Source organism: Euleptes europaea, chromosome 7 (genome assembly GCF_029931775.1).
Source record: "Euleptes europaea isolate rEulEur1 chromosome 7, rEulEur1.hap1, whole genome shotgun sequence".
In the NCBI taxonomy this organism is placed as follows: Eukaryota; Metazoa; Chordata; class Lepidosauria; order Squamata; family Sphaerodactylidae; genus Euleptes; species Euleptes europaea.
This window is the reverse complement of record NC_079318.1, coordinates 23,922,700-23,950,496: the sequence shown is the minus strand read 5'-3', so window position 1 is coordinate 23,950,496 and position 27,797 is coordinate 23,922,700. Positions and strand designations below refer to the sequence as shown.

The window sequence follows — 27,797 nt, the reverse complement described above, 5'->3', positions numbered from 1 at the left end:
TGGGACTCTTCTATGCATGTACCTCCCACTGAGCAACACCCCATCTTTTAATATTGCCAGGATTTGGCTCCATGTTCTGCAGCTTAAGTTTCAAAATTATTGATAAATTTTAATTCTAATGACACTTTTCAGAAGGGATTTCAGGAAAGTATGTGATTTTAATGCAGTCTCAATTCAGCTGTAAAATTAGCATCTTATATTTTAGCTAAGGTTAAAAAATATTAGGTAGACACTTATACTATATCCATTAAATTAAAAAAATAGAAAAATATAGTCTGAAAGCACTTCAGTGTTGGATTTTCTCATACACATAAAATTATTTAAAACTCTGAATAAAAAGGTTACCACAACCAAGTTTTCAAATTCTTGGGGGGAGAATATATATAAAAATTTATATATGTATATAGTACATGTAACATAAATTAAATTACTGAAAAGGTTTTACATTTCTATTCCTTACATTCTATTTTGGTTACAAAAAGCTGTCTTTCAGGATTTTACATTTATTGTAAAACTTTCACTATTCTGGACAAAAGATTGTTTTTTCATAAGTTTGCTGAAAAGTCCATTTGGGTTTGCAAGCAGCGTTTCATGCGTTCCACACTCAATAATTCGGCCTTGGTCAAGAACTGCAACACAATCTGCGTTCTGAATGGTGGAAAGACGATGAGCGATAATGAGGACAGTCCTCCCTTCCATAAGCCGATCTAGTGCCTCTTGGACAAGGTATTCATTTTCAGCATCCAAAGCACTAGTTCATGAAGAGAAGGAAACACAAAAAGATTGACTAACCAGCTTGATTTTAACCATTTACTATAGTCTTTCAGGAGATAAAATATTCTAAGGGCATTTAATGAAGCCAAGCCTTCTTTAGACAAAGGAGCATTGCTTTATTTATGGAAAGTAATTTAAACACTGAATTGAGAGGTAAACAACAGTCATTCAGCACATGTCACCTTTGACACATTAGCTCCAACAGGAATCCAGCTGGACCGTTATTTTTCTGCAGTGGATGAAAGCCAAGCCAGGAAGACCCTACACTCATTGTAAAAATCCAATAAAGAATGCATAGCTTCTATTTGCCCTACACTGATCCCCACAGGCTGTATTGCCTGAGAAGTAGTGGACCATGTGAAGCATCCCAGGAGGTCTTCCATTAGTCTGTGCTTTATATTCATGATGTGCTGGAGCCATGAGAGGGTGTTTTGCTAGCTCTGGTTCATAACCCTTGTCCTTGGATTTCACACAAATGTATATACAGGTTGAGTATCCCTTATCCGATATGCTTGGGACCAGAAGTGTTTTGGATTATTTCGGATTTTGGAATATTTGCATATTCATCATGAGATATCTTGGGGTGGGACCCAAGTCTAAACACAACATTCATTTATGTTTTATATATACCTTATACACATAGCCTGAAGGTAACTTTATACAATATTTTTAAATAATTTTGTGCATAAAACAATGTTTGTGTACACTGAACCATCAGAAAACAAGGTGTCACTATCTCACCAGAAGTTTTGGATATTGGATTTTCGGATAAGGGGTACTCAACCTGTATACTCAATTTTCCAACAGCATTTCATGCTTCAGAGGAAATACTGGGCTGGATCCAAAGAAATATGAGCAGAACTCCACTTGGAGAACGGCTCTTTTTTGCAACCTCTATTTTCTGCAGCTCCTGCTCGAGTGGGGAGTGGGTCCCCTCTGGGAATCACATGGACTGCAGCTTGAGAGGTGACCTGTAGAGAACAGACCTTTCCCCTTGCAAGCAGAAGGCATTTCTGCTGATGTGTAAACTCTTGCTTTGGATCCAATCCACTGTACCTTGCTTGAACAACAGATTCTTGCTATTTACAAGAAATATACAGGGTTAGATGCAACAGTGCCCTTCTGCTGACAGAATAATCTGCCATTCACAGAAGAGCTATTTCCTTCACATGAGGGCATCGTTGGAACAAACCCCATAACAACTTTGTTGCCATTTCATATTTGAAGTGCAAAAAAGTCACACTTAACATATGACCAGAAATTCCTATCTTTTTTATAATGTAATATTGGACAGAGGGTCTGCCAAGGTAGCACAGAAATTGGAAAGCGTGATGCTCATTTCCATACAAGAAATGACAATCAATGCTTTGGCACAACGTCAGTAGCAGAGATGAGAATCAGGCCAAGGTGCCCCAATATCATTTTTTTCTTCTAATTAAAACATTACTCCTCATAGCCAAAACCACTGTATATTTTACTCACCTTGTTGCTTCATCAAGAAGAAGAATTTTTGGATTCTAAAGAACAAAATGAAATGGACTCAGTTGGGCAAGATAAAGGTTGCTTAGTGTGTGAATTTTAAGAGAAAATTAGAATGTTAAATTCATTAGCTATATCAGGAAGGATAGATGCAAGATATATTTCGTTACGAAAACTGAAATACAGCATTGTGAAATACTTAAGCTTCTCTGATGGCTCCATCATTCCTACTGCTAATATAACTGAAAGATTTACAATCTACATTCAGTAGGGATATGAAACAGTATGATCCTGGACTGGTTGGTTCTCAATTATGACAGAGTACTTTTCAGGATAAAAATGTAACTTGATTTTTATTGCTTAACAGGGGGAAAAAAGATTCCCCCTCCAAAACGTACTCATCTGGCAAAGCTTTTCTTCTATGTACAGATTAGAGTTTCTATTTAGTTAAGTTACAGTGTCAGCTGACACAGGTCGACTCAAAATCCGACTCAGGTCTTCTCAATGGGTCTTATTACCACCAAAGTATTCTTAGAGTGGTACTGTTACTTGATTACCAAGAAACAGGAAGAATTCTACATTTATAAATGGAGACTAACAATATGCAATTAGTATGACCATGGCATCAGAAAAAAATCCTTAGATGTTAATCCAGTCTAAACCTATTGAAATCAATGATCTTAGGTTGGAGACTAATTCTGCATAGTATTTGACATTCTAATCAAAATTAATATCTTCCTAGACTCATGAGGGACTGTTCCTACAAGAACAGGCCAATGGGAAATGACCTATACATAACAATCTGTTTTTTATCTTATCCAGAAAGCAGTACTGGACATAAAAGTAACAGATATATAGTAACTATAATGTTGAAATAAACATATTTCCAGTTCCTACTAACCAACTTTATACCCTTTTTATAAACCTCGTCCTTTCCTTTAACACAGATATGTGAAAAATACCCAGCTGGTTTCAGTCAGGCTTACCTTGAGAAGAGCTCGAGCAATCGCAATTCGCTGTTTCTGTCCACCTAACATAAAAATACCATTATTAAAGACTTGAAGCAAATGTTGCCATTTTATCTCTTAATGAGTAGTACTATGGTTTAAAAATAAGCAGTAACAATTTATCTCCTCTTATTTTGCTGGAACACTTTTAAAAAGGCATGTTAAATACATTATTAATGAAACTTAAAAATCAGAACAACAAAAGCATATTTGCTTCACCAATGCACTCTGAAAGATGCAGTCATACCTGAAAGAAGAACACCTTTTTCCCCAACTAAAGTATGGAATCCTTTGGGGAAGTTTTGGATAAAATTAGCAGCATTTGCTATCTCTGCGACTCTCTCGATTTCTTTGGTAGTTACCAGAGAAGGGTCCTCTGCACCATAAGCAATGTTTTCAGCGATAGAGCAGGAGAACAAAATCGGTTCCTAATATGTGTAAAAGAACAGCAAGTATGGTAATACAGGTTCACAATACATGTCAAGATAACCCTACAAAGAAAAGCAGTCCTGTGAAAACAAATTAAGAAGACCTGTTGTGTATAATGCCTTAAGTGTTGAGAATCTTCTCCTTGCCCAAAACCAGTGCAATAACATTAACTAGTTTTTAAAACTTTCTTTGAAGGTAAAGCAGTCACCTGCCACACAGGAATTCACTGTGAACAAGCAAGTATATCTACAGCAGTGGCTTACTTTTATCTTCTGTTCAGCGCAAGAATATTAAGATCACATGGTGTATACTTGGCTGTAGTACTCACATGTGTAATCGCAAATATTAAAGGCATGAAATCAAATAAAGAAGAAATGACTCTGTACTCATTATATACATCTTACTTTATTATTATTATTATTTATTTACTTCTACCCTGCCTCTTCCCAACCAAGGTAGGGCTCAAGGCAGCTAACAACGAATAAAATAAGTACAATGTATATAAATACATTATATAGCATATAAATCAGGATTTAAAATAATTTGATTTATTGGATTCTTAGGCCGCCCTTTCCTGCCCAGGCCAGGCCCAGAGCTCCAATAATTTCTAAGCAATCTAAACAGCCAGGACTTATGATCAGAGGAACAGAGGGGGAGAAAACCTTCCTTCACAAAAAAGCTAAGACAGAAGACCGAATCTCTGCCCTACTTTCACAGAGGATAACATCTGTATTGCAATCCTTGTATATCACTGAGTACACTCTGGGAGAATAAGGTTATGCTTAAAGAGAGAATAACTAGGCTGCAATGTGTGGGCACATTATGTAAAAGGGATATAAAGTACAGCCCACTGCATCGAAAACTTTAGTGTCGAGTAGTTTTCTAAAGTTAAGTGGTTAGCAGTACTAACCAGTTCTATCTATAGTGAAAAACACAGAGAGAGATCCTTGATTGGAGGGTTAAAAAGAAGGAAAAACACACCCCTCTTCTCAAAACTTTGTCCATTATGTACAACAGATTTAAATATGTCAATAAGTACTTTTAAAAGGCGTTAAAATAGTTATCTCCTTACCTGACTTACAGTTCCAATTTTAGTCCTGAACCACAGAGGATTTAGCTGACAAATGTCAACCCCGTCAACAGTAATGGCCCCTGTTAAACAAAGCAAGTGATTGTAGTTATGTAAAATTATAAATATCAGGGGCGGAAGAGAGAAAGAATAGCAGCAGCTGAGGGAAATTAGCTTGAACAGAGATTAAAAAACAATATGCTGTAAGTTACTTTATAAAACAGCAGTGCTTATTATTTGTAATATTAGCTCCTTCATGTACTTTCAATACGAGAAGAAAGCATCACCCTATACCAATTGCCTCTTCAGAGGCATCTATCTCTCTTGAGCATGGAATGATGATTCATGCCAGCAGCTGTCAGATCCAACTATTTCAGAGAATTGTGGGAACAGAAACATTATATAAAGCACAAATAAACAAGGCTAATAAGTAAAATGCCATGTTAATGTTAAGTGGTGTACAAATATCCCACAATTTTTTTTCCAATAGCCAGAAACAGTTGAGCTGATATACTGTAGGTGGGATGTACTACTATGGTCTAAGTATTATATTTTTTTAAAAAAGCCTCTAAAACTTTAGTTGGAAATTATTTTAATTTAAATTCTTGTACAGGTTTTCAAAAGACAACTCAGCAACATATGCTTCCCTTGTATTGTTTGAACTTTATGGGAAAATGTAAGGCTTAGAAAACTTACCATGTACAAAAAGCTGTGTATGATATGCCTCTATTTCCACCAATCTTCAATACTCAATAGCCCACTTTCATTGATATTTATGTAACTGATTTTATGGAATGGTACATTTTTATTCTGTCCTATATTACTGCTCATTTGAGGCAATGGAAGCCATTTTCTCATCTGAAACGCTGCCTCAAGATAAACTGTATAAATGCCAAGATGACCTTAATATGTTTCTCTAGACCCACTTCATTATTTTTTTCTTATGCATGAATGAATGAAAACACTCAGGACTGAGAATGAAAAAACCTTTCTACTAGTTAATTTTTGCTTTCAAGAGCATCAGCTGATGTCCCTTCCTAACACTTAGTACCACAGAACCTTGCAACACACCCACATTATCTAGAAGTCACTGCATACAGGAAGCTATGCAAGCTAGCAAGGCAACTATTCCTTCTCAAGAGAGAACAGCATAAGGAATACAGCTTTGGTCTTGAGGGCAAGGTGTATTTATTATTTAGGGTCTAGACACACACATACTTGCTTACTTACCTGAGATTGGATCATAAAGCCTAAGAAGGAGAGAGACAACCGTCGATTTGCCAGAGCCGCTTGGGCCAACCAGTGCCATGACGGAGCCTGCTGGGATTGTAAGGGTAAAGTCCTGGAAAACTAAAGTCTCTGGACGAGTTGGATATGCAAACTGAATATTTCTGAACTCCAGTGCACCTCTGAAAGCATCCTGGTTGAATACTATTCCCTCTAAATGAAAAAATGAAAATGAAAACATTAGAAATATACTGCCCTTAAACACTGTGGTGTAACAACTCTTGCAAGTTCCATTTCTGCTCACATGGGACCTCTCTGATCTTTCATAAGGCTAGGTAGTCTCTACCTGTATATTATATAGACTACCTGTATACTAGGTAGTCTCTACCTGCATTCGGCTGTGATAGCCAAGAGACCGGAGGCCAAGAGGCCCACACCTCTATAGTTTCGATTACCAAGGAAAAGACGACTCAGGCATCAGTAAAGGAGTTGTTTATTAAGCCGGCAGGAGAAAAGCACAGCACAGCAGGGCTGAAATCAGTTCTCCAAAGATTTCCGCCCAAGGATTCAGCATTTATACATTTTTGCATTGCCCATATTAGGAGCGCCTTTTATCTTACACCATCTATTGGTTGCCTTGTCCCATGTCATTCTCTTATCTCCATGGCTTCTGAATTTTGGGGGATTTCCGTGGTGGGCCTGGGTATTGGTAATGTCTATATCTGGGTTCCCCAGGTGTCAGCGATTTGCGTCTTGCAGGGTCAGCGATCATTGCTTTTGCCAACTTTGTGGTTAGTAGTTTTGCTTACGTGACTGTTAGTATTTGAGCTTTGGGCGTCTTGACCTTCACTCCCTATCCTGCCATGGCTATTTCTATTCTAGTTACTGACTCCTTTCAGTCTACATTCTGCATCCTGTCTGGTTCATGGCTATTTCTATTCCATTGTCTAAGGGTTTCCCAGCACCTGAGACTTTTGGACTGGGGACCTTGGGAGCCCTCGGGAGTTTCCTGGAGACTTTGGGAGCCTTCGGGAGTTTCCAATACCTGGGCCAGCTGCAGCAATCCATCAATCCCCCCTTTAGGTCCATAGACCTCATAGTATAGATGAGGTCCTGTGTGACCTCGCAAACATTCATAGATTGGTTCAGACTCAGGAGGCGCACTAGGACCTTGGGTCATCCCCCGCCCTTCCATTCCTGCTCCGGCAGCCAGTAAAAGGCACTTAGAAAGCATACCTACTGTGGTTGCCACTTCATACATACAAGTGAGCTGACATCAGGTCATTCCACAACAACCTTTAATGTGTCACAAGGCTGTTGTTTTTTGCTGCCAACACGCAATGTGGCTTTTGCTTTTAAATGCTTATCACACAAATATTCTAATTTTAAATTAATTGTATTGCAAAATTTCTGATAAGAAATATAGCTAATTTATTTTTACTTAAACTATTTTTGGACATTAGACAAGTTAAAGAAAATCCTTGTAAAACTGTAATGAAATAAAGGACGTACCATTAAAAGGAAGTTCTGGCTTTCTCTCAATAAGTTCCCACAGGCGTCCTCCTGCACCTAATCCTTTCATTAGCTCTGAATAGAAAGAGCTTAAGCCTTTGAAAAAAAGGGGGGGGGAAACACCAAGCTATTGTTATGCTTGAGCAGGAGCACACAGGACATGCAGATTGGCAACACCTCAATTACTGAATGCCCATTCAAATGATTCTATAAATGCACAACTTGAAAAACAAGTCTAGCACGTTTCACAGACGTTAAAACAGTTTGTACGGTTAAAGAGAAGTGAAATTAAGACCAAACATACACATGAAATGTGACGGCAAATCAACCTTCCTGCATGGCTATCAACTGATTCAGAAATCCAGTCAAACTAGTCATAAGTGGAAAGGATACAGTAATATTTGTGCATTGGTAGGAAGAAAGGGTTTAAACCTCCATCCCCCTAATTTTATTAGCAGCTTGTGGGGGGGAGACAGAAACTGTGGGGGTTACCGCATTATGTATTCCCAGCAATGTAAAAAGAGTTTGAAAATGTTATAAAAAATACTGTTCTCATTTTCTATGTATTCCCAGCGATGTATTAAGAGTTTGAAAATGTTATAAAAAATACTGTTCGCACTTTGTTTGGCCCCTTTAGCTGGGAAGACGTCTTCCAACCATTTTTTAGTCATGGCATCCAAAAACCCTTTTAAAGCAATGTTTTTTGTAACATTTTCAAACTCTTAATACATCGCTGGAATACATAATGCAGTAACTCCTGTGTTTTCCCCCTTTCAAGATAACAGTGAGGGGAGTACTTTTTATTTTGATCAGTTAAACCCTTACAACTCAGCCTTGATCCAAACTGTGGCATCCTAAAGTCAACTTTTTCTAGAAAATTCTAGGAAGATCTGCTCAGAGCCCACTGATAATAATGGGTTGGATTCCAGTCTGTGCTGCTTTTGGTGCAGAATATTCATGGTGGGGGCCAGGGGGGTGGGAATCTTTGTGTTCACTTTCCAGGCAGTCAAGAGCACAGCAAAGAACCTTTTGAAAAGCTGTACTAAACAGATGGCCATGGGTGCATGGAAAACGGTAATCTCTGCCGTGATCATTAAGGGGCTCTGATTTACTTCAGCTGAATGAGTGCTTTTGCTGGAATGGTACAACGGGAAGCACTCGACCTTTAATGATAAATACAGGTGTGCATTTTTAAAGAGGACGTGGTTTTTCCCAAACCAAGGCCTCCTTTATAACCTGTGCAATGTACATACCAGCTCCCCACGGTTGAGTCCCATTGCATCCACGGCCTCTACTCATACCAGCAGGTTGACCGCTGGAGCATTAAATTTCTCCTGTTCACTTTCTCATGTGCATTCACTTGGCATGTAGCAACTTGATGCTCTCTTATACCGGTTACGATTTATTGTTACCTTGATTGTACACATTATTGCAATACATTCATTATGTTTAATTAGTAGGCTCAAAGTGGTTTCATTGGATGTTTCCCCACCTACATGTTATACCCTTCTACACTTTTGTCTTGGCAATTGGAAAGGTTTCCTCCTTTCTTTTTAAAAAAATTAATAAAAAACTGAAAACGTTGTCTGTGATCTAAAGGGAGGAATGGAATGAGGAGCAGGTTGCAGCGAAACAGGGGAATGTATCCCTGAGAGGCATTCTGTGAAAGCAGGTAATATAGACTGGGTGAAGGTGACTGTTGATTGGAAAAAAATCTTGGGAGAGGAGGTGAAAACACCCACAATTGGCAAAACTAAAATTAATTTCCAAACAGCAAGAGGAGGGGGGAAATGTGATGATGGATAACCAGTAATGAGCTTGTGACCCTTTGAACAATTACAGTCCAAACAGCACTTGCAGGGTTTTTTGGGAGTGGGGTGGGGAAGTATACAGGAGACAATCTAATTTAGCCCGTACCACCAGTGTTCCCGGACATTTGTGAAAGTCAGCTGGGGAAAGATGTTCACAGTGTTCTATAACAGACGTGCTAATTCAGAAAATCTTTTTTAGATCCTGAAATACAGCATGCTTCCAGTAAGAAAGGAAGTCATCTGGACAGGCTTCCAGAAAGGATATTAATTCACAACATGAATATTGGGAGGCCCCGGCACTTGTAAAAGCAGCTCGAGTGTTATTTTTCAAACAAAAAAGGCACTGTATGAACTCTTGCCCTTGCCACCAAGTTCATCTGAAAACAAGTCATACTCCCCGCCCAGTTAAAAAAAATCAACCACCACCACCCTTTTGGAATCTCCCCGGACATTTATCTTCTTACATGCCTATCTGCAGCTGTCATGACTGTTTTATAAGGAGGAGTCAACCTCTGTGTTAAGAGATTGGGTTGATATCTGCAATAATGGTAGAAGGTAACACATGGGACAGGTTTTAGAAGAGCTGAAAGTGGTGTTAAGAGGACCTGTTTCTTTTTGTCTTACTGCTGCCTCTAGTTCAAATAGCTTTTGCATCTTTCTGAAGAGTGACAAACCCCTGCAAACCTGGTTTAACCAGCGATGATCAAGCAATGAGTATAAACACTTCTAGCAACAGTGTTTTTATACTGTGTTCAGCTCCTTTGAATCAGCTGCTAGCTCTAGAAAATCTAATTGTTTCCAAGTAGAACCTGAAGGAAAACTATCTTAGTAAATTAGGAAGTTATCTCAGCACACACATTATCACTTGCCTGTGGAAACAAAGTTGTCTGGATATTTCAACACCAGTTCAGATCACCAAATGAGTGCTGAATGGATCACCTTCTAGTGTGCTGAATGGGGTGAGTGAATTGGCTCATGTTTGTATTACAGCAAAGTTGAGAAAAGAATGTGAATACCCTATTTCTTTTCCCCAATCAAGTTTTCATAGATGCATAACCCTGACTCAGCTGCAGTATAGGGACTAAAAATATTCTGCTTCTCAGAATGGAGAATGCCCCAGGTATTAAGATTTTCCTACAGCTGCAATTTTGGTTTCAGCTAATGGAATAGCTGCTACGCAATACGGCCTCATTACTTAAGCCACTGTTGCTCTGTTTATCCTAATACAATTATACAAAACTAGACATGGGTGTATGTTCATTTAATTTCTGATGGTAATGTTACTTGCAATTCTGTCAGGCAAAAGAAAAACAGTCTACTGATATTACACATTACATACTTTAAAAATCTGTACTAAGAAAAGTTTCCTGCAACTTCCATAAACTGCGAAAATGCATTTAATTTGCATAATACATGCAGAACTCCAGTTTGTTCTACCATTGATAGTTTTATATACAGTAATGTATTCTTGTTTTGGAGAGAAGCAAAGAATTATGATGGGTACTGAAACTGGAAACCTTGTTCAGCAACACCTGCCTTGAGGTTTCAGCAAGCACCACCCATTTCCTAGCAAACCTTGGCAACTATACTTACTAGAATTTTTTTTAAGAGAAAGATTCTGAGGAAGCTGAATTCTGTTACTAATACCACATTCTACAGGGTTAGAGGCAGAGCAATCCTGAAGGGTGTGTGTGAAAGCTGTTAGGAGCCGGCGTCACCCCTGCGCCAGCATGGATGCCACTTACGCCATCTCAAGTGGCACCTATGCCAGTGCAGGGCCACTTACAAAGGCGGTGGGGAGTGGCACAATAGCGCCTTGCCTGAGCATCACTGCAGCTGCCATGGGGGCATAGCTCCTATGCAGGGGCTCGTGCCAAAGGGGGGGTTCCTAGGGGCGGAGCTTGCTTTAGTTAGCTCCCTAAGCCCTCTCACCCTGGGAATGTCCCCTTTCGCTGGCACAAACGTGCGCTGGCAAAAAGGGTGGCATAGCCTTGTAAAACTCTATAGAGCAGTTTCACAGGTCGTTGTTTTTTTAATTACATTTTCCCCTTGTATGTTCAGGCCAGCAAGCCATTCAGGAGGCAGCACTGGGCCTGACCCATTCCCCCCCCCCACTCAGGATTGCGCTGCTACTGATGCAAATTCTTTGCAGACTCCATGTATAATGCTTTCAGATCATTCATTCCAGCTATATCACTTTTAGTGACCCGAAAGCAGTAATTTTCAAATAAAGGGCTGCAGTAATTTTGCAGTAGACTACCAAACTAGCAGTAATAAGCTATGGGCGAAAAGGAGAAGATGTTTGTAGCAACTGTTTTAAACACTCATGGCTCTCTTGGGAACTCGTACCTTGCCTATGTTAATTTTTATTTTTAAGCACTAAACAAGGGTACTTTTTCTGATCCATACCTCCAATGCTTATGCCAACCCAGAAGGCATACATTAAAAAAGAAGACAGTTCTCCAATAGTCATGTGGGCACTGCCCATCAACAATCCTCCTTTGTACAGAACGGAGAGCACAATCAGATTGCCGGACAGCCCAGTCTGGAGGGAGAAAAAGGGGAAATAATCCATGCTGAAAAGGTAACAAAAGTAACATAATCCTTTAAAGCAGCATCTTCTAAAACACACTCATATTCAAGTACTTGTGTTTGAAAATCTGTATCTTCTGGCTTATAACAAAGTTGTGTAATGCAGTTGGGGAGGGGAAGGACCTTAGCTGCTTTGACTGCCAAAATTAGACAGAAGGCACTGATATTTTGGTCCATAGTCCTTTTCAGAGATATAGCTGAACAAGGGGGGGACAGTTAGGCAAGGGCAACCTATGGGGGTGTGAAAGAGAAGGCATATTCAGTACCTTAATTCAGTTAAATTTTGAAAGGTATTTATGAAAACCCGATGGTAACTTTAGTATTTCATACACTCCATGTTGTACCTGTGCTGTCCCTCTGCTCTGCCCATTCTGGGACCAAAGGCCTTTTGCATTTGTTCAGTTATAAAACCATTAGCCCTGGTAAAGGTGAAAAGTCTTTAAACATTCTCCGTAAGAAATATACCCTTAGCCACCAATTGCTCTTAGGGAAGACCAGGGGACACACGCATCTGATGAAAGAGCAATTTAAAGGGGAAACTGATGCCAGGCAGGCACAGTAGGGACCCAGAATTTCCATGTAAAGAATTCCTGTCCCCAAGTTTACCTGCTACACTCAGAGGCGTTTAAGAAACAGTTTGAGAATTCTCTAAGGCAGCTACATAAAGGTGGGGCCAATGCTAACATGGAAGCCTTCTACAAAAATGCAATCCATGATCGTACCAGGTCCGGAGATATAACTCTCACCTTAAAGACTTACAATAATGCCCTTACAGAAAATTATTTCCAATATATTAAATTACAGATAGAAATTGAGCACAACAGTGTCTATGTCACACACATCCATGCACTCAAGAATAAGCCAGAGACATTGCACAAACACTGTGGATTCCTCACCTTCTTCATATACTTACTGCTCCAAAGAATCCTGCTCGAGCTATTGCTTCTTTTTTGGCCAACTGCAGCACGTAATCAACTTTGCTCCTGTATTTCCCCATTTCATTTAGTTCTTGGCCGAAAGCTCGAACTGTTCGTAAATTTCCAATCCGTTCTTCAGCTAACTGTAATAGATTTTTAATGCAATTCAGCTGGCTCACTTTCTGGTATGCTTGAAAACAAGATCAGACGGGCTTTCAAATTCTTGTCATTGGATTTAAAAACGATACTCACAACTGGTACAAATTTCTATTGGTGTTTACCTAACTGCTTCTAGCATAATGCAATGAGCCAAGGTGGAACTTCCACCTTTTGGCACTCCAGGGAGCTGGAGCAGGGACTGAGATGACCCCAGCACTTCAAGGGGGGACATGCCGAGTCATACAGGGTGATTGCATAATGGTTCAAAGTTCACAGAGAACCACAGGAGAGGGTCAATGCAGATAAACCTTGACTTTAGTATTACAATAATATGAATACAAACCAGACTTCATGAATGAAGAAAAACAAGAAGGAAATTATACTCCACCAATGAGGGAGGTAACTTCCTAGCTCAGCCTTTGCTTCCAGTTAAAAAAGTAAGGAATTAAGCCTCTATGATCTATCCCCACCGTCACCTCCTTTTCCTTAAGTGAACCTTTGTGCTTGGGTCAAGACATATTTTGGGACTGGAATCAGAGAGCCCCTTAAAAATGAAACATATGTGACCACAGGCAAAATTTAGATAAAAAGTTATTTGACCCAACATTACCTTTCAATTTTATAAAAAAAAATTGACGGGTAGGAGTCTACCTGCGTTGCATCTGCAAGGGAATCCTGCGTCATTCTAGTCAGTTTTCGTAAATATCTTCCATAAATCACAGCTATGACAGCCAGAGGTGGCACCACACTCAGAACAAACATAGCAAGTTTGGGAGAAACGAAAAACTGCAAATTAAAAGCAAATTAGTATCAACATTGTACTGCAATTAAACAGCCTCCACTAGATCTATGAATTAAACAATGTAATGAAGTGCAGTTTCCCTGTGAAACATTTTGTAAATGTCTTTGAAAATTATTTTTCATTATCAGCATTCCAATACAGCAGGGACAGGGGGAAAACCCACTTTCTAAACAAATATACAGCCCACAGAGACAGGGTAAGAATTGATGAGATGAAAATTTCCAATCCCTGCTGTTGAGCAATATAATTTACAACCATGCTACAACCATTATCAAACGCCATAAGCAACATTTGTACTCAGAAGTGGGGAGGTGACAACAGCAAACATAGCCAATGCTCCCTTTCGTAAGCAAACTCTACACAAGTTGCATGACGCAATTGCATCACAAAAGGGTACTGTGAAACAACGATGCAATCTGGCTACCGGTTTAAGTAATTATGATTCTCCCACACATGCCATCTCCTCCCACCTCCGATCATAAGAAGCAAGGTGCTTGGATGCCAGCACAGCAACACATGCAGCAAAAATCAAGACTCTCACGTTCCATTTCTCACCCTGTGATGGTCGAGGGCCCAAATAGTTGACTTCACTCCAAAATGTGAACAGTTTAGTGTTCAAAAAGCACAATGGGTGCCCTTCTACACATGAGGAATCTTTCATGTGCAGAAGCAGTTCTTCCATGTGGATCTATAGAGCCAGCCTCACGTATCACAATCTTTGTTCTACTGTCCACATTTTTAAAAAATGTAGGTATCTATGACAATTCTAATTCCCACTGACAGGAAACAGGTGGTGAAGAGTGATTTTGCATGACATAAGAAAAATGTGGAGGAGAATCTGAATCCTGGATCAAGCACGGTTCCCTGTCTGTGTGACCACGTAGTGGTCTTTTATTAAATAAATACATTCTTAATATTTGTACCATCTACAAAGCACAATAGCTTCCCAAGCAGACTGTTGAATACCCCCCACACCAGGCACTTTGAATCTGCAGAATAAAAGGAGGCAAAGTGATAAAAACAAGGAAGGCACATACCATCATACCAACGCCAACTGAAGCCTGGGCCACTGCTCTTAGCCCATCAGAAAGGTTTTCTGTGACCGAACGGCCCAAGAGTGCAGTGTCAGAAGATAAGCGATTGATCAGTTCTCCAGTGCTGGTTTTGTCAAAAAAAGCTACTTCTTGTTTCAAAAGAGATGAAAACATTGTTGCTCTTAGTCGATTCACAATTCTTTGTCCTAAAGGGGTCAAGAATGTGTGAACAGCTCAAAAGGTTTTACACATTAGCTACATTATTAATTCCCAAATTAATTTGCAACTTATCCCATGTAACAAAGGCAACAGAAAATATGCTGGCTGGAATAGCAGGGCATATGTGACAGAACTGTATTGTTGTCTACAGTTAATATTTGGACAAAGAATAATTACAAAATGAGTTAGATCACCTACATGTCTTAGCATTTCATATAAAAACAGAGAACATTTTCTGGCAAAAAAATCAGTATTTCACAATTTTATAACATGCTAAGAAAAATATATTATGCATTTTCCATCTAGTGTTCTGGGAAAAGCCACAATGAAACCATGGCTTAATTTTTTTAAAAATTAAGCAACAGATGGTATAAACTCAATTAATTTTTGAGACTTTTGAGAATTACCTGGTTTTTAAAGGTCTTAAAAAATGAAAATATTGAGACATATTTGAGCTTTCTTCAGCTCTTCCTAATTGTCACCTGCTGATAAATTGTTGTTTTTATGTTTTTGTATGTGTATTTGAGCTTGGCTTTAATTTTTTTAATGATGTGTATTTGTTTGGTTTTAATGGCTTTTAAGACGTGTTTTTATTATGTATGTTGTTAATCTGTTAGCAGCCTTGGTGGCCTTGAGGGCAGAAAGGGGGGGTAAATATGGTAAATAAATATCTAACCCTACCAGCAATGTTTCACAGAAAGCGGATCAACTTAATACCTTTGCTCTCTTTCATATAGTAAATTTTAGTAAAGCAAATGTGATACTCACTGCTCTTGAAGTTTTTCAAAAACTTGCTAACAACTAATTTCTGCAGGTTCTCTTTTGCAAATAAGGTGGACTGATACTAAATAAATGTTTCACTTGTTGCCTTTGTGTATTAACTACAAATTTCAATAGTTACACAAATATTTACTGAATTAATTCAGTCTTTCTGATTTCTTTACATATTTTCATGACTTTTCCAAGCTGTTAGATATCAGTTGATGAGCCCCACCTTTATTAAACTCACGGGAGAGAGAGTATGACTACTGGCATCTCAGAGACTAATTTTTTTCATTTTTAAAGTACAAGCTTTTGTAGGCTACATATTCATTGCCTGACATCTCTGATGAATCAGCAGTCAATCAGCAAGCTGCATCCAGAGCAGCAGCATTTCGATGGGTGCAAGAATTTCCACCTGCAGACCGTGACTTTGCCTCCCCCTCCCACTGTGGCCCAATGTGCCCCCAAAATACTCTTCTCGGGGGACGGGTCCCTGTCCCTTAGTCGCAGCAGCATTTCAGACTGCATCTGATGCTGCAGTGGGAGAAGAAGGAAGTCATGCTCTGTGGCAGAAATCCTTCTGCCCACAGAAGTGCTGCTCTGGGCCCAAGCCAGCATAGAGCGTCACAACCTTCGAGTACTTGATTTGCTAGAATGGCTGCACTTTTTAAAAGAGATCACGAGGGACGTGTTTGAAGTCCCTCATGATCTCTTTTTAAAAAGTGCAGCCATTCTAGAAAATCAAGTTCTCAAAGGTTGTAACAGGAAATAGTACAATCCAGATACGTGATTAATTGAACTCTATTGTCAACCTATTGTGTTGCGTGCACCATAGTCCATACAGTGGGAAAGAAACCCACTGATTCCGGCCAGGGTCTAAAGGACCACGCACAGAGCTCCAGGCACAAATGTATGCCTTTCAGACCCTTCCAACTGCCACCTCTGCCCCGAAACCTCACAAAAAAACAAAACAAAAAAAATCCTGAAGGCCATAGAACCTTTTTGCATGGAGCAGGAAGATTAATACGTTATCCCAATATGTCTTTGCCTTTTAAGACCATTTCTGTTTGTTAGGTTCATGCTCTTTTTAACATTATTGAAGCCAGGATAGGTTAACTGCTAATGGACATCCTTGACATGATGGCACTAAATATATAGTATTAATGAAGGTAGAATGCCCAACCTTTACATGGATTCATTAGCCATCACCATCACTTGGATCTGAAAACTGCTTTCACACACTTCCCCATTCAGTTCCCACAAATGATGAAGCATCAGACACATACTTTGCTTTAGAACCTAACTGCATAATAACATCGCAGTCTGACCAGATCTACCAACGTGTAGCGTAGCTCTCCCTCATCCCCTGAGGACGAGGATTTAATTGGCTCACCTGTGTCACTTCCCCAGTAGGGAAATATTGTGTCTGCTTGCAAGGTTCACAGATTCTCAACCCAACATATAATTTGCTTTTAGAGGTAAAGACTACCAGAGCTCTTGGCCTATATTTAAATGTGATCACTTAAGCACTAGAATTAAGGGTCTCGCTATGTTAGCGCTTCACAATTTTAGTGCTTTCTTTCTGCTGAGTAGTTAACACTATGAACCCTTTTCACCTGGCTTTACAGTATTTTAGTCACTGATTTGAGATTACCGGGGACCCAGCATATGAATGTAAATCAGAAAAGGTATGAAATTTGAACACATGAACCTGCCTTATACTGAATCAGACCATCAAGGTCCATTGAAGTCAGTACTGTCTACTCAGACCGGCAGTGACTCTCCAGGATCTCAGGCAGAGGTCTTTCACATCACCTGCTTGCCTAGTCCCTTTAACTGGAGATGCCAGGGATTGAACCTGGAACCTTCTGCACACCAAGCAGATGCTCTACCACTGAGCCACAACCCCTCCCCTATTTCTGGGAACAATATGCAAACAGCCTCTGCAAAGCCCCAGAAACACACATGCTCAAATTCTTGCCATGCACATTAGTTACCTGTTAACAACGTAGGATCAAAAAACAAACAAACAAAACAAACAGAAGGGACTTTTCCCACCTCCCCAGAGCATGCATGCTTATGAGTGGGAATTCTGATCTACAACAGCAACTGACACTACAGAATTAGGGAATGGCAATTTCCCCCAATTAAACCAAAGAAAAAAGGTAAAGGTCCCCTGTGCAAGCACCGGGTCATTCCTGACCCATGGGGTGACGTCACATCCCGACGTTTCCAAGGCAGACTTTGTTTGCGGGGTGGTTTGCCAGTGCCTTCCCCAGTCATCTTCCCTTTACCCCCAGCAAGCTGGGTACTCGTTTTGCCGACCTCGGAAGGATGGAAGGCTGAGTCAACCTTGAGCCGGCTACCTGAAACCGACTTCCGTCGGGATCGAACTCAGGTCGTGAGCAGAGCTTTTGACTGCAGTACTGCAGCTTAACATTCTGTGCCACGGGGCTCCTAAAACCAAAGAACATAACCTTAAATATGTGACCGTTAGTCTGAAACTTTTTCCAGCCATTTATGTTTACTTTTGGGGGTTACCTGCAGTCTGCATGAGGTAGACGCGGGTTGCATTGGCAGCAGCACCACAGAGGAATATTCCGCTTAGCAAGGCACAGAGGTTGGACAGGTTGTCAGTGAAGTCACCGGATGGATTTGTGTAAATGACATCAATAACCTTCCCCAAGAAAAAAGGGGCAGACATAGTGATGACGCTGGAAACTGTCAGAAAGCCAACAGCAGCTAGGGGGGAAAACATCAATTTTACATTTTTTTAAAAAAAGTATTACGAAATAGTTTCCTCTTTACAGTTCCTCTGTCCCATGTAAGATTAACATGGATGACTTTTGCAGAAGACATCACCTCCATTGTAAAGTGCGTGTGGAAGGGCTGGTAACGCCCAAATCAACAAGTGTGTCAAGTAGAGATAAAATTATAATGAGTAATTATAGTAATCTGAACGGTTCCAGCTGCTGAATGTACTGTTTCAAGAATCGTTCGATGAAGAAGTGGTACAAAAAATAAAATAATGCATGAATTAGTGATAAGTATAATGCAATTAACAATAAAATACATACCAAAGATAGAGGAATGGTTGGTTAAAAAAATATATGTATTAATTAAGCTAACATCAGAAAAATGGTGATACAATGAGCCTAGATGAGCTATGGTTATGAACTGTAAATAAAATGGAAAATCTTATAATCAAGGGTGAGAAAGGACAATGTGCTGTAATGATAGCCTAGCTATTTTATAGAGGACTAAACCATGTATTTGGTGTGGTAGTATAAATGAGGATATTGAAATAAGCTGTAATATAGAAATTAGGTTAAATATTTTTTAAAGTTTACATATATATATTTTAAATTATAAAGATTGCTGTATGGTTTTTTTGATTTATTTTGCTGTTATTTTATTGAATAAATTAAAAACAACAACAATAAAATACATAGCTACCTATTGCATAAAGAGCCAGTATGATATAGTGGTTAAGAGCAGACCTGGAAAGATCCAGATTCAAATCCCTCCTTGCCATGAAAGTCACTGTGAGGCTTTGAGCCTCTCAGTCTAACTCAATTCACTGGGTTGTTGTGAGGACAAAACAGAGGACTGCAGAACTCTACGCAATCCTGAGCTCCTTTGAGGAATGACAGGAAAAACATGGATTAAATAAAGTTTTTGAGCAGATGCTAAGAAATAAAGCCAGGGTTCATAAAGGTCTGCAGAACGTTATTGGAAGATGCCAGAGGCTCAGTATTAAGATCAAACAGATACTGGAAAAATCAACAGCGATGTGGTAGGTAGACAAACTAGTTCAGGTTTGTTTTTAGCTTGAAACAAACTTTCAACCCAAAAATCCAAAAGCTGCAATTAAGTAATCAGCAAGACCCTCTATAAATCCTCCATCTCCTGTGGATATTTTACAAGAATCATGCAAAAGTGGACACATTACTCCGCGTTAGAGATATCAAATGATATTCAGTATGAAAGCTGTCATTTGGTGTATGTGAAAAAAATACCCTTAAAAGTTCTTCTTACCTGTTTCACATACATTTTTGTGCTTGTGTTCCCCTGATCTGCTGTTGCTTTGGCGCCATCTTTGTTTTGACTTGAAATGGCTTCTTAGCCAATCAAAGGTCAGATAATGGACAAGACTGGTGGCACAGCTCCACACGGACCCTCAGTTCTGTCTACCTACCATGCTGTCACTGAAAGCAAATGAGCCCTCTCATTGCCCTGGCTCAGAATAGGGATGAGGGCAGGGAAATGATAAGAAGCTGATAGGAACAGGACAAAAAACTCCCCCAATCCCTCCAGGCAACAACAAATTTGCCACCCTTTCTTAGGAGACAATGACTCCTAACAAGTGCATTGGTACAATTCAGACGAGGGGTGGGGAGACTTTGTTTAGTTCAAAGGAGAAGCCATGGTAGTCTGATGCAATAAAATGTAACAGTAGACCAGTTGCAATTTAAAGACCAACAACATTTATTCCGGCATAATTTTTGGTGAGTTTGTCTCTATTTTATAAAGTGAGCGTTGACTTTCCAAAAGGTTAGGCTGCAATACGTTTAGGTAAGCTTTAAGACAGGAGTGTCAAACATAAGACCCACGGGCCGGATCCAGCTTTTGACGGCTCTTATCTGGCCCATGAGCCAGCTACCACCACCACCACGCTCCTGATCTGGGCTGAGGAGCCTGCAGCAGGTTCACTAGCTGAGGCAGCCCCCACCCCCGTCCCAAAATGTCAATTATCAAAGATGGTTAAATAAAATACTGTATGAGTGCTACTTTAAGCCTGTTTGTATTTTAAGTAAAAAATAATATCATTAATTGAATTGCCTGTGTCTTCTATAGTTTGCATCTCTGGTGTGTGTGTGTGTGTGTGTTAAGTGCCGTCAAGTCGCTTTCGACTCATGGCGACCCTATGAATGAAAGTCCTCCAAAATGTCCTATCTTTGACAGCCTTGCTCAGATCTTGCAAATTGAAGGCTGTGGCTTCCTTTGTTGAGTCAATCTATCTCTTGCTGGGTCTTCCTCTTTTCCTGCTGCCCTCAACTTTTCCTAGCATGACTGTCTTTTCCAGTGACTCTTGTCGTCTCATGACGTGACCAAAATACGACAGCCTCAGTTTAGTCATTTTAGCTTCTAGGGTCAGTTCAGGCTTGATTTGATCTATAACCCACTGATTTGTTTTTTTGGCAGTCCATGGAATCCGTAACACTCTCCTCCAACACCACATTTCAAAGGAATCTATTTTCTTCCTATCAGCTTTCTTCACTGTCCAGCTTTCACACCCATATATAGTAATAGGGAATACGATGGCATGAATTAATCTAGTCTTGGTGGCCAGTGACACATCCTTACACTTCAAAATATTTTCTAGCTCCTTCATGGCTGCCCTTCCCAGTCTCAATCTCCTTCTGATTTCTTGGCTGCAGTCTCCCTTTTGGTTGATGGTGGAGCCAAGGAATAGAAAGTCTTGAACAATTTCAATTTCCTCATTGTCAACCTTAAAGTTGTGTAATTCTCCTGTAGTCAATACTTTTGTTTTCTTTATGTTCAGCTGCTTTGGCACGTTTAGCAGCAGTCGTTTCAAATCTTCACTATTTTCTGCCAATAATGTAGTGTCATCAGCATATCTCAAATTATTAATGTTCCTCCCTCCAATCTCTGGTACCCGACATTAAATTATATGATACACATGGCCCAGCTCGACCGAGTGACGTTTATGTCATATCTGGCCCTTGTAAGAAATGAGTTTGACACTCCTGCTTTTTAAAGAGAGTAATATTTTGCATAGTGTTTTAACCAAAGGTATTGTTTTATACTGCCGGTTTGGGTAAGGCAATGTACCGGCAAACATTTTATGTTTGGTCTAAGGACTGCAAAATTGAATAAACGAAGGCCATTTATGCACGGGAGGTTTTGCCTCGGATTTGCCGCTCTCTAGATGCACATTTCCCCCATCCGAATTCTAAAAACTCTGCGGGGGGGGGGGGGGCTTACTGTTGAGTTTTGAGAATTTGGATGGGGAAAATGTGCATCTAGAGAGCGGCAAATCCAAGGCAAAACCTCCCGTGCAGAAATGGTCTAAGACACCCCTGCTTTAAGGTGTTACAGGGCCTCCTTTTGTACTTCATTTATTTAGAAGATTTACATGCCACCTCTCCAGGAAAACGGCTGGATATCACCATACCGCTAGGAAGGGGCATGACAGTATCGGGGAACAGCCGAGGGTAAGATACTGTGCATGGATTCCATCCCCAGGGCAGTGGCAGCTCTACTATGAAACTAATGAAGCTTAAGCTTCAGGGCCCCTAATCCTGGAGGGACCCTGAAGCAACTTTTTTTTAAAAAAATGAGTGAATTTTCCCCCATCCATATTCTCCAAACTAAACAATATGCCCCCATGCAGAGTTTTGAGAATTCGGAAGGGGGGAAACTGCATCTATACAGTGGCAAATCCAATGCAAAACCTTCCATGAATAAATGGCCATTGTTTACAGTAACTAAAAAATGTGCAGATCTCTGTAATCGAACCCCTGTTTTCAGTGGGTAGCTGTAGTAGATCTGGTTAAACAGCTGAAGAGAGTGCATTCTTTGTTCCAGCATTAATAAGGATTTACGGGTTAAATAGTTACTAGAAAGGAAAAAATGGTATTAATCACTGAAAATGGTGATTCTTTTGCTTAGAGGTACACCCACAAGAAATGGTCTTGATGGCACTTAACACACAATCACACACACTTGATGGCACTTAACACACACACACAACACACACATAAATTAATGACCTCCCAAACGGCCTATCCTAAACAACCTTGTTCAGGTCTTTTGATTAGGATATTATGGGAAAAAGGCTTGTCCTCCAAGATGCTGTCCTTACTGAATTGCATACAGTCTGACAATCTTAATCGGGTTGATGTTGCATTGTTTGCAGTAACTAAAAAATGTGCAGATCTCTGTAATCAAAGCCCTTTTTTCAGTGGGTAGCTGTAGTAGCCCTGACCTGGATGGCCCAGGCTAGCCTGATCTTGTCAGATCTCAGAAGCTAAGCAGGGTCAGCCCTGGTTAGTATTTGGATGGGAGACCACCAAGGAATACCAGGGTTGCTGTGCAGAGGAAGGCACTGGCAAACCACCTCTGTTAGACTCTTGCCATGAAAACCCCAAAAAGGGGTCGCCATAAGTCAGCTGTGACTTGACAGCACTTTACACACACACACAGCTGTAGTAGATCTGGTTAAACAGCTGAAGAGAGTGCATTCTTGGTTCCAGCATTAATAAGGATTTACAGGTTAAATAGTTACTAGAAAGAAAAAAATGGTCTTAATCACTGAAAATGGTGATTGTTTTGCTTAGAGGTACACCCACAAGAAATGGTCTTGACGGCACTTCACACACACACACACATGCTTGATGGCACTTAACACACACACAACACACACATAAATTAATGACCTCCCAAACAGCCTATCCTAAACAACCTTGTTCAGGTCTTTTGATTAGGATACTATTGGAAAAAGGCTTGCCCTCCCAGATGCTGTCCTTACTGAACTGCATACAGTCTGACAATCTTAATCGGGTTGATGTTGCACTGTTTGCAGTAACTAAAAAATGTGCAGATATGCACTTGACACACACACACACACTTGACGGCACTTAACACACACATAAATGAATGACCTCCCAAACGGCCTATCCTAAACAACCTTGTTCAGGTCTTTTGATTAGGATACTATGGGGAAAAAGGCTTGTCCTCCCAGATGCTGTCCTTACTGAATTGCACACAGTCTGACAATCTTAATCGGGTTGATGTTGCACTGTTTGCAGTAACTAAAAAATGTGCAGATATGCACTTGACACACACACACACACACACACTTGACGGCACTTAACACACACATAAATGAATGACCTCCCAAACGGCCTATCCTAAACAACCTTGTTCAGGTCTTTTGATTAGGATACTATGGGGGAAAAGGCTTGTCCTCCCAGATGCTGTCCTTACTGAATTGCACACAGTCTGACAATCTTAATCAGGTTGATGTTGCACTGTTTGCAGTAACTAAAAAATGTGCAGATACGCACTTGACACACACACACACACACTTGACGGCACTTCTCACACACACACACACACACACGACCTGTCAGTTACATTGTTTGCAGTAACTAAAAAATGTGCAGATATGCACTTGACACACACACACACACTTGACGGCACTTCACACACACACACACACGACCTGTCAGTTACATTGTTTGCAGTAACTAAAAAATGTGCAGATATGCACTTGACACACACACACACACTTGACGGCACTTCACACACACACACACACACACACACGACCTGTCAGTTACATTGTTTGCAGTAACTAAAAAATGTGCAGATATGCACTTGACACACACACACACACACGACGGCACTTCACACACACACACACACACACACACACACACACACGACCTGTCAGTTACATTGTTTGCAGTAACTAAAAAATGTGCAGATATGCACTTGACACACACACACACACTTGACGGCACTTCACACACACACACACGACCTGTCAGTTACATTGTTTGCAGTAACTAAAAAATGTGCAGATATGCACTTGACACACACACACACACTTGACGGCACTTCACACACACACACACACGACCTGTCAGTTACATTGTTTGCAGTAACTAAAAAATGTGCAGATATGCACTTGACACACACACACACACTTGACGGCACTTCACACACACACACACACGACCTGTCAGTTACATTGTTTGCAGTAACTAAAAAATGTGCAGATATGCACTTGACACACACACACACACTTGACGGCACTTCACACACACACACACACACACACACACACACACACACGACCTGTCAGTTACATTGTTTGCAGTAACTAAAAAATGTGCAGATATGCACTTGACACACACACACACACTTGACGGCACTTCACACACACACACACACACACACACACACACACACACACGACCTGTCAGTTACATTGTTTGCAGTAACTAAAAAATGTGCAGATATGCACTTGACACACACACACACACTTGACGGCACTTCACACACACACACACACACACACACACACACACGACCTGTCAGTTACATTGTTTGCAGTAACTAAAAAATGTGCAGATATGCACTTGGCACACACACACACACACTTGACGGCACTTCACACACACACACACGACCTGTCAGTTACATTGTTTGCAGTAACTAAAAAATGTGCAGATATGCACTTGACCCACACACACACTTGACGGCACTTCACACACACACACACACACACACACACACACACACACACGACCTGTCAGTTACATTGTTTGCAGTAACTAAAAAATGTGCAGATATGCACTTGACACACACACACACACTTGACGGCACTTCACACACACACACACACACACACACACACACGACCTGTCAGTTACATTGTTTGCAGTAACTAAAAAATGTGCAGATATGCACTTGGCACACACACACACACACTTGACGGCACTTCACACACACACACACGACCTGTCAGTTACATTGTTTGCAGTAACTAAAAAATGTGCAGATATGCACTTGACCCACACACACACTTGACGGCACTTCACACACACACACACACAGTCAGTTACCTGTCAATCTCCAGCGCTCGGGCTGGGCCAGGCCCAGGAGCCTCCTGGCGTCAGATCCTCCTCCTCCTCCTCCTCCGGGCCCGGCGGGCAGGGACGGCGCGGCCGCCGTGGGCCGGGCCCCCTTCTCCCGCGGGTCCCCCGCCGCAGCCGCCCACGAGGCCGCGGCGCGGGCGGGGGCCGGGGGCGGGCCAAGGCGGGAGGCGCCGGGCCCGGCGGCCTGCCGGCGGCCCCTGCTGCCGGGCGGGCGGCAGGCGGCCCACCACCCTCCGCCCAGGGGAGAGGCCGCCCAGGCCGAGCGCTGCCGGCGCCGCCACAGCAGCGGCAGCGAGGGCAGGCGGGGAGCCAAGCCCGCCATGGAGCCGTCCGAGGAGCCCAGCGAGGGACCGAGGGAGGGAGGGAAGGCGGCGCCTCAGAGCCGCCCCATGAAGCGCCGGGCCCGCCTAAGCAGGGGGGCCCGCCCCGGCCCCTCCTGCCGCCCGCCGATAAGGCTCCCGCCGACCGAGGCCTCCTGCTAGCATCCCCGGCCGGGGGGCGGAGCGCCGCAGCGCCCCCTGCCGCTCGCGGCCTCCCCGCCGAAGAGGCGCGGCCGTTGGTGAGAAGGGGCGGAGCCGGAGGAGGGCGGGGATTGGAGGAGGGCGGGGCTTGGGGGAGGGGCTTCGGTGCCATAGAGTCCGATTGCCAGCGCGGCCACTTCCTGCAGGGGACCTGAAACGTTAGTCTGTCTGCCGTAGTCGAAAAGGGGCAAGAGTCCAGGAGCACCTTAAAGACGAACAAAAATATCTTCTGGCAGGGTGTGAGCTCTCGTGAGCCGCAGCTCACTTCTTCAGATACAGCTAGAATGTGGATCCATCTGTCTTGAAGTAGAGGAGAGTGAATTCAGACAAGCATTAGCATGCAAATATTAACAGTATGTCAATGTGAATAGCAGGCGTGATGGGATGAGGTGTGGCATGCAGAAGAGTCTGCGATGTCCAGGGGAGAGATGGGTGTGGAGAAATCAGCATTGGTCATGAGCCATGAATGCAAGGTCCTTATTCAGCACAGGTAAATGCATTGACTTGAGTTTGAATATCAACTGTAATTCAGCAGTTACAGTTGATATTCAAACGAAAGACAATGCATTTACCTAGTCACATTTACATACTGTTAACATTGACATACTAACGCTTGTCTGAATTCACTCTCCTCTACTTAAAGACAGATGGATTCACATTCTAGCTGTATCTGAAGAAGGGAGCTGCGGCTCCCGAAAGCTCACCCTCTGCCAGAAAACATTTTTGTTCGTCTTTAAGGTGCTACTGGACTCTTGCCCTTTTCGACTACTGCAGACAGACTAACACGACTACCCACTGTGAAATAAAAAATACTGTTCGCGCTTTCTATGTATTCCCAAAGATGTATTAAGAGTTTGAAAACGTTATAAAAAATACTGTTCGCGCTTTCTGTGTATTCCCACCGATGTGTTAAGAGTTTGAAAACGTTATAAAAAATACTGTTCGCGCTTTCTATGTATTCCCACCGATGTGTTAAGAGTTTGAAAACGTTATAAAAAATACTGTTCGCGCTTTCTATGTATTCCCACCGATGTGTTAAGAGATAAAAAATACTGTTTGCACTTTGTTTGGCCCCTTTAGCTGTGAAGACGTCTTCCAACCATTTATAAGCCGTGGAATCCAAAAGCGATGTTTTTTACAACATTTTCAAACTCTTAAAACGTCACTGGGAATACAAAGTGCGGTATCCCCCCCTCTCTCGGCTGGAGATCCGTTGTAACAACAGGAGATCTCCAGCTATAACCTGGAGGTTGAGCAAACCAAAGAGTGATATGACAGACGCACAGACCACAGTCAGAGTAGCTTTGGCTCACGCCTAAATCCTTTCGGATATTGTCGCACGTATTGTAATTCATACATAAGAAAACAAGCCTAGAAATTCTCATTCAATATTGTAGCATGTAGCATAACTCATGCATAAACAATAACCTTATGTACGAATTTCCATGCTTGTTATTGTTTATGCATGAGTTATGCTACAATATATTGAATGAGAATTTCTAGGCTTGTTTTCTTATGTATGAATTACAATACATGCGACAATATTGAAATAACCTGGAGGTTGGCAACCCTGGGGCGGAGGGACCTGCCCCGTGCCTTACCCGTGACAACATTGGCCATTTATGCACGGGAGGTTTTGCCTTGGGTTTGCCGCGCTCTTGATGTACATTGCCCTGACTTGGATGGCCCAGGCTAGCCTGATCTCGTCAGATCTCAGAAGGTAAGCAGGGTCAGCCCTGGTTAGTATTTGGATGGGAGACCACCAAGGAATACCAGGGTTGCTGTGCAGAG

At 41.5% G+C, this 27,797-nt stretch overlaps 1 protein-coding gene and 1 non-coding gene across 2 annotated transcripts; both read right to left on the bottom strand.

The window, feature by feature from the left end:
- Positions 1–429: 429 nt before the first annotated feature.
- On the bottom strand, positions 430–25,807 carry ABCB10 (ATP binding cassette subfamily B member 10). The gene is made up of 13 exons (XM_056852601.1): positions 25,453–25,807; positions 18,335–18,535; positions 14,816–15,018; positions 13,628–13,762; positions 12,814–12,960; positions 11,718–11,853; positions 7,498–7,593; positions 5,989–6,198; positions 4,762–4,841; positions 3,508–3,688; positions 3,240–3,283; positions 2,257–2,291; positions 430–751 (listed from the first exon to the last, which is right to left on the bottom strand). The coding sequence occupies exons 1-13, from the start codon at positions 25,805–25,807 to the stop codon at positions 490–492; spliced, it is 2,085 nt and encodes a 694-aa protein (XP_056708579.1). The 3' UTR covers positions 430–489.
- Positions 17,631–17,702, bottom strand: TRNAT-GGU (transfer RNA threonine (anticodon GGU)). Its single transcript has one exon. It is a non-coding gene; the product is annotated as a tRNA-Thr (tRNA).
- Positions 25,808–27,797: the final 1,990 nt, after the last annotated feature.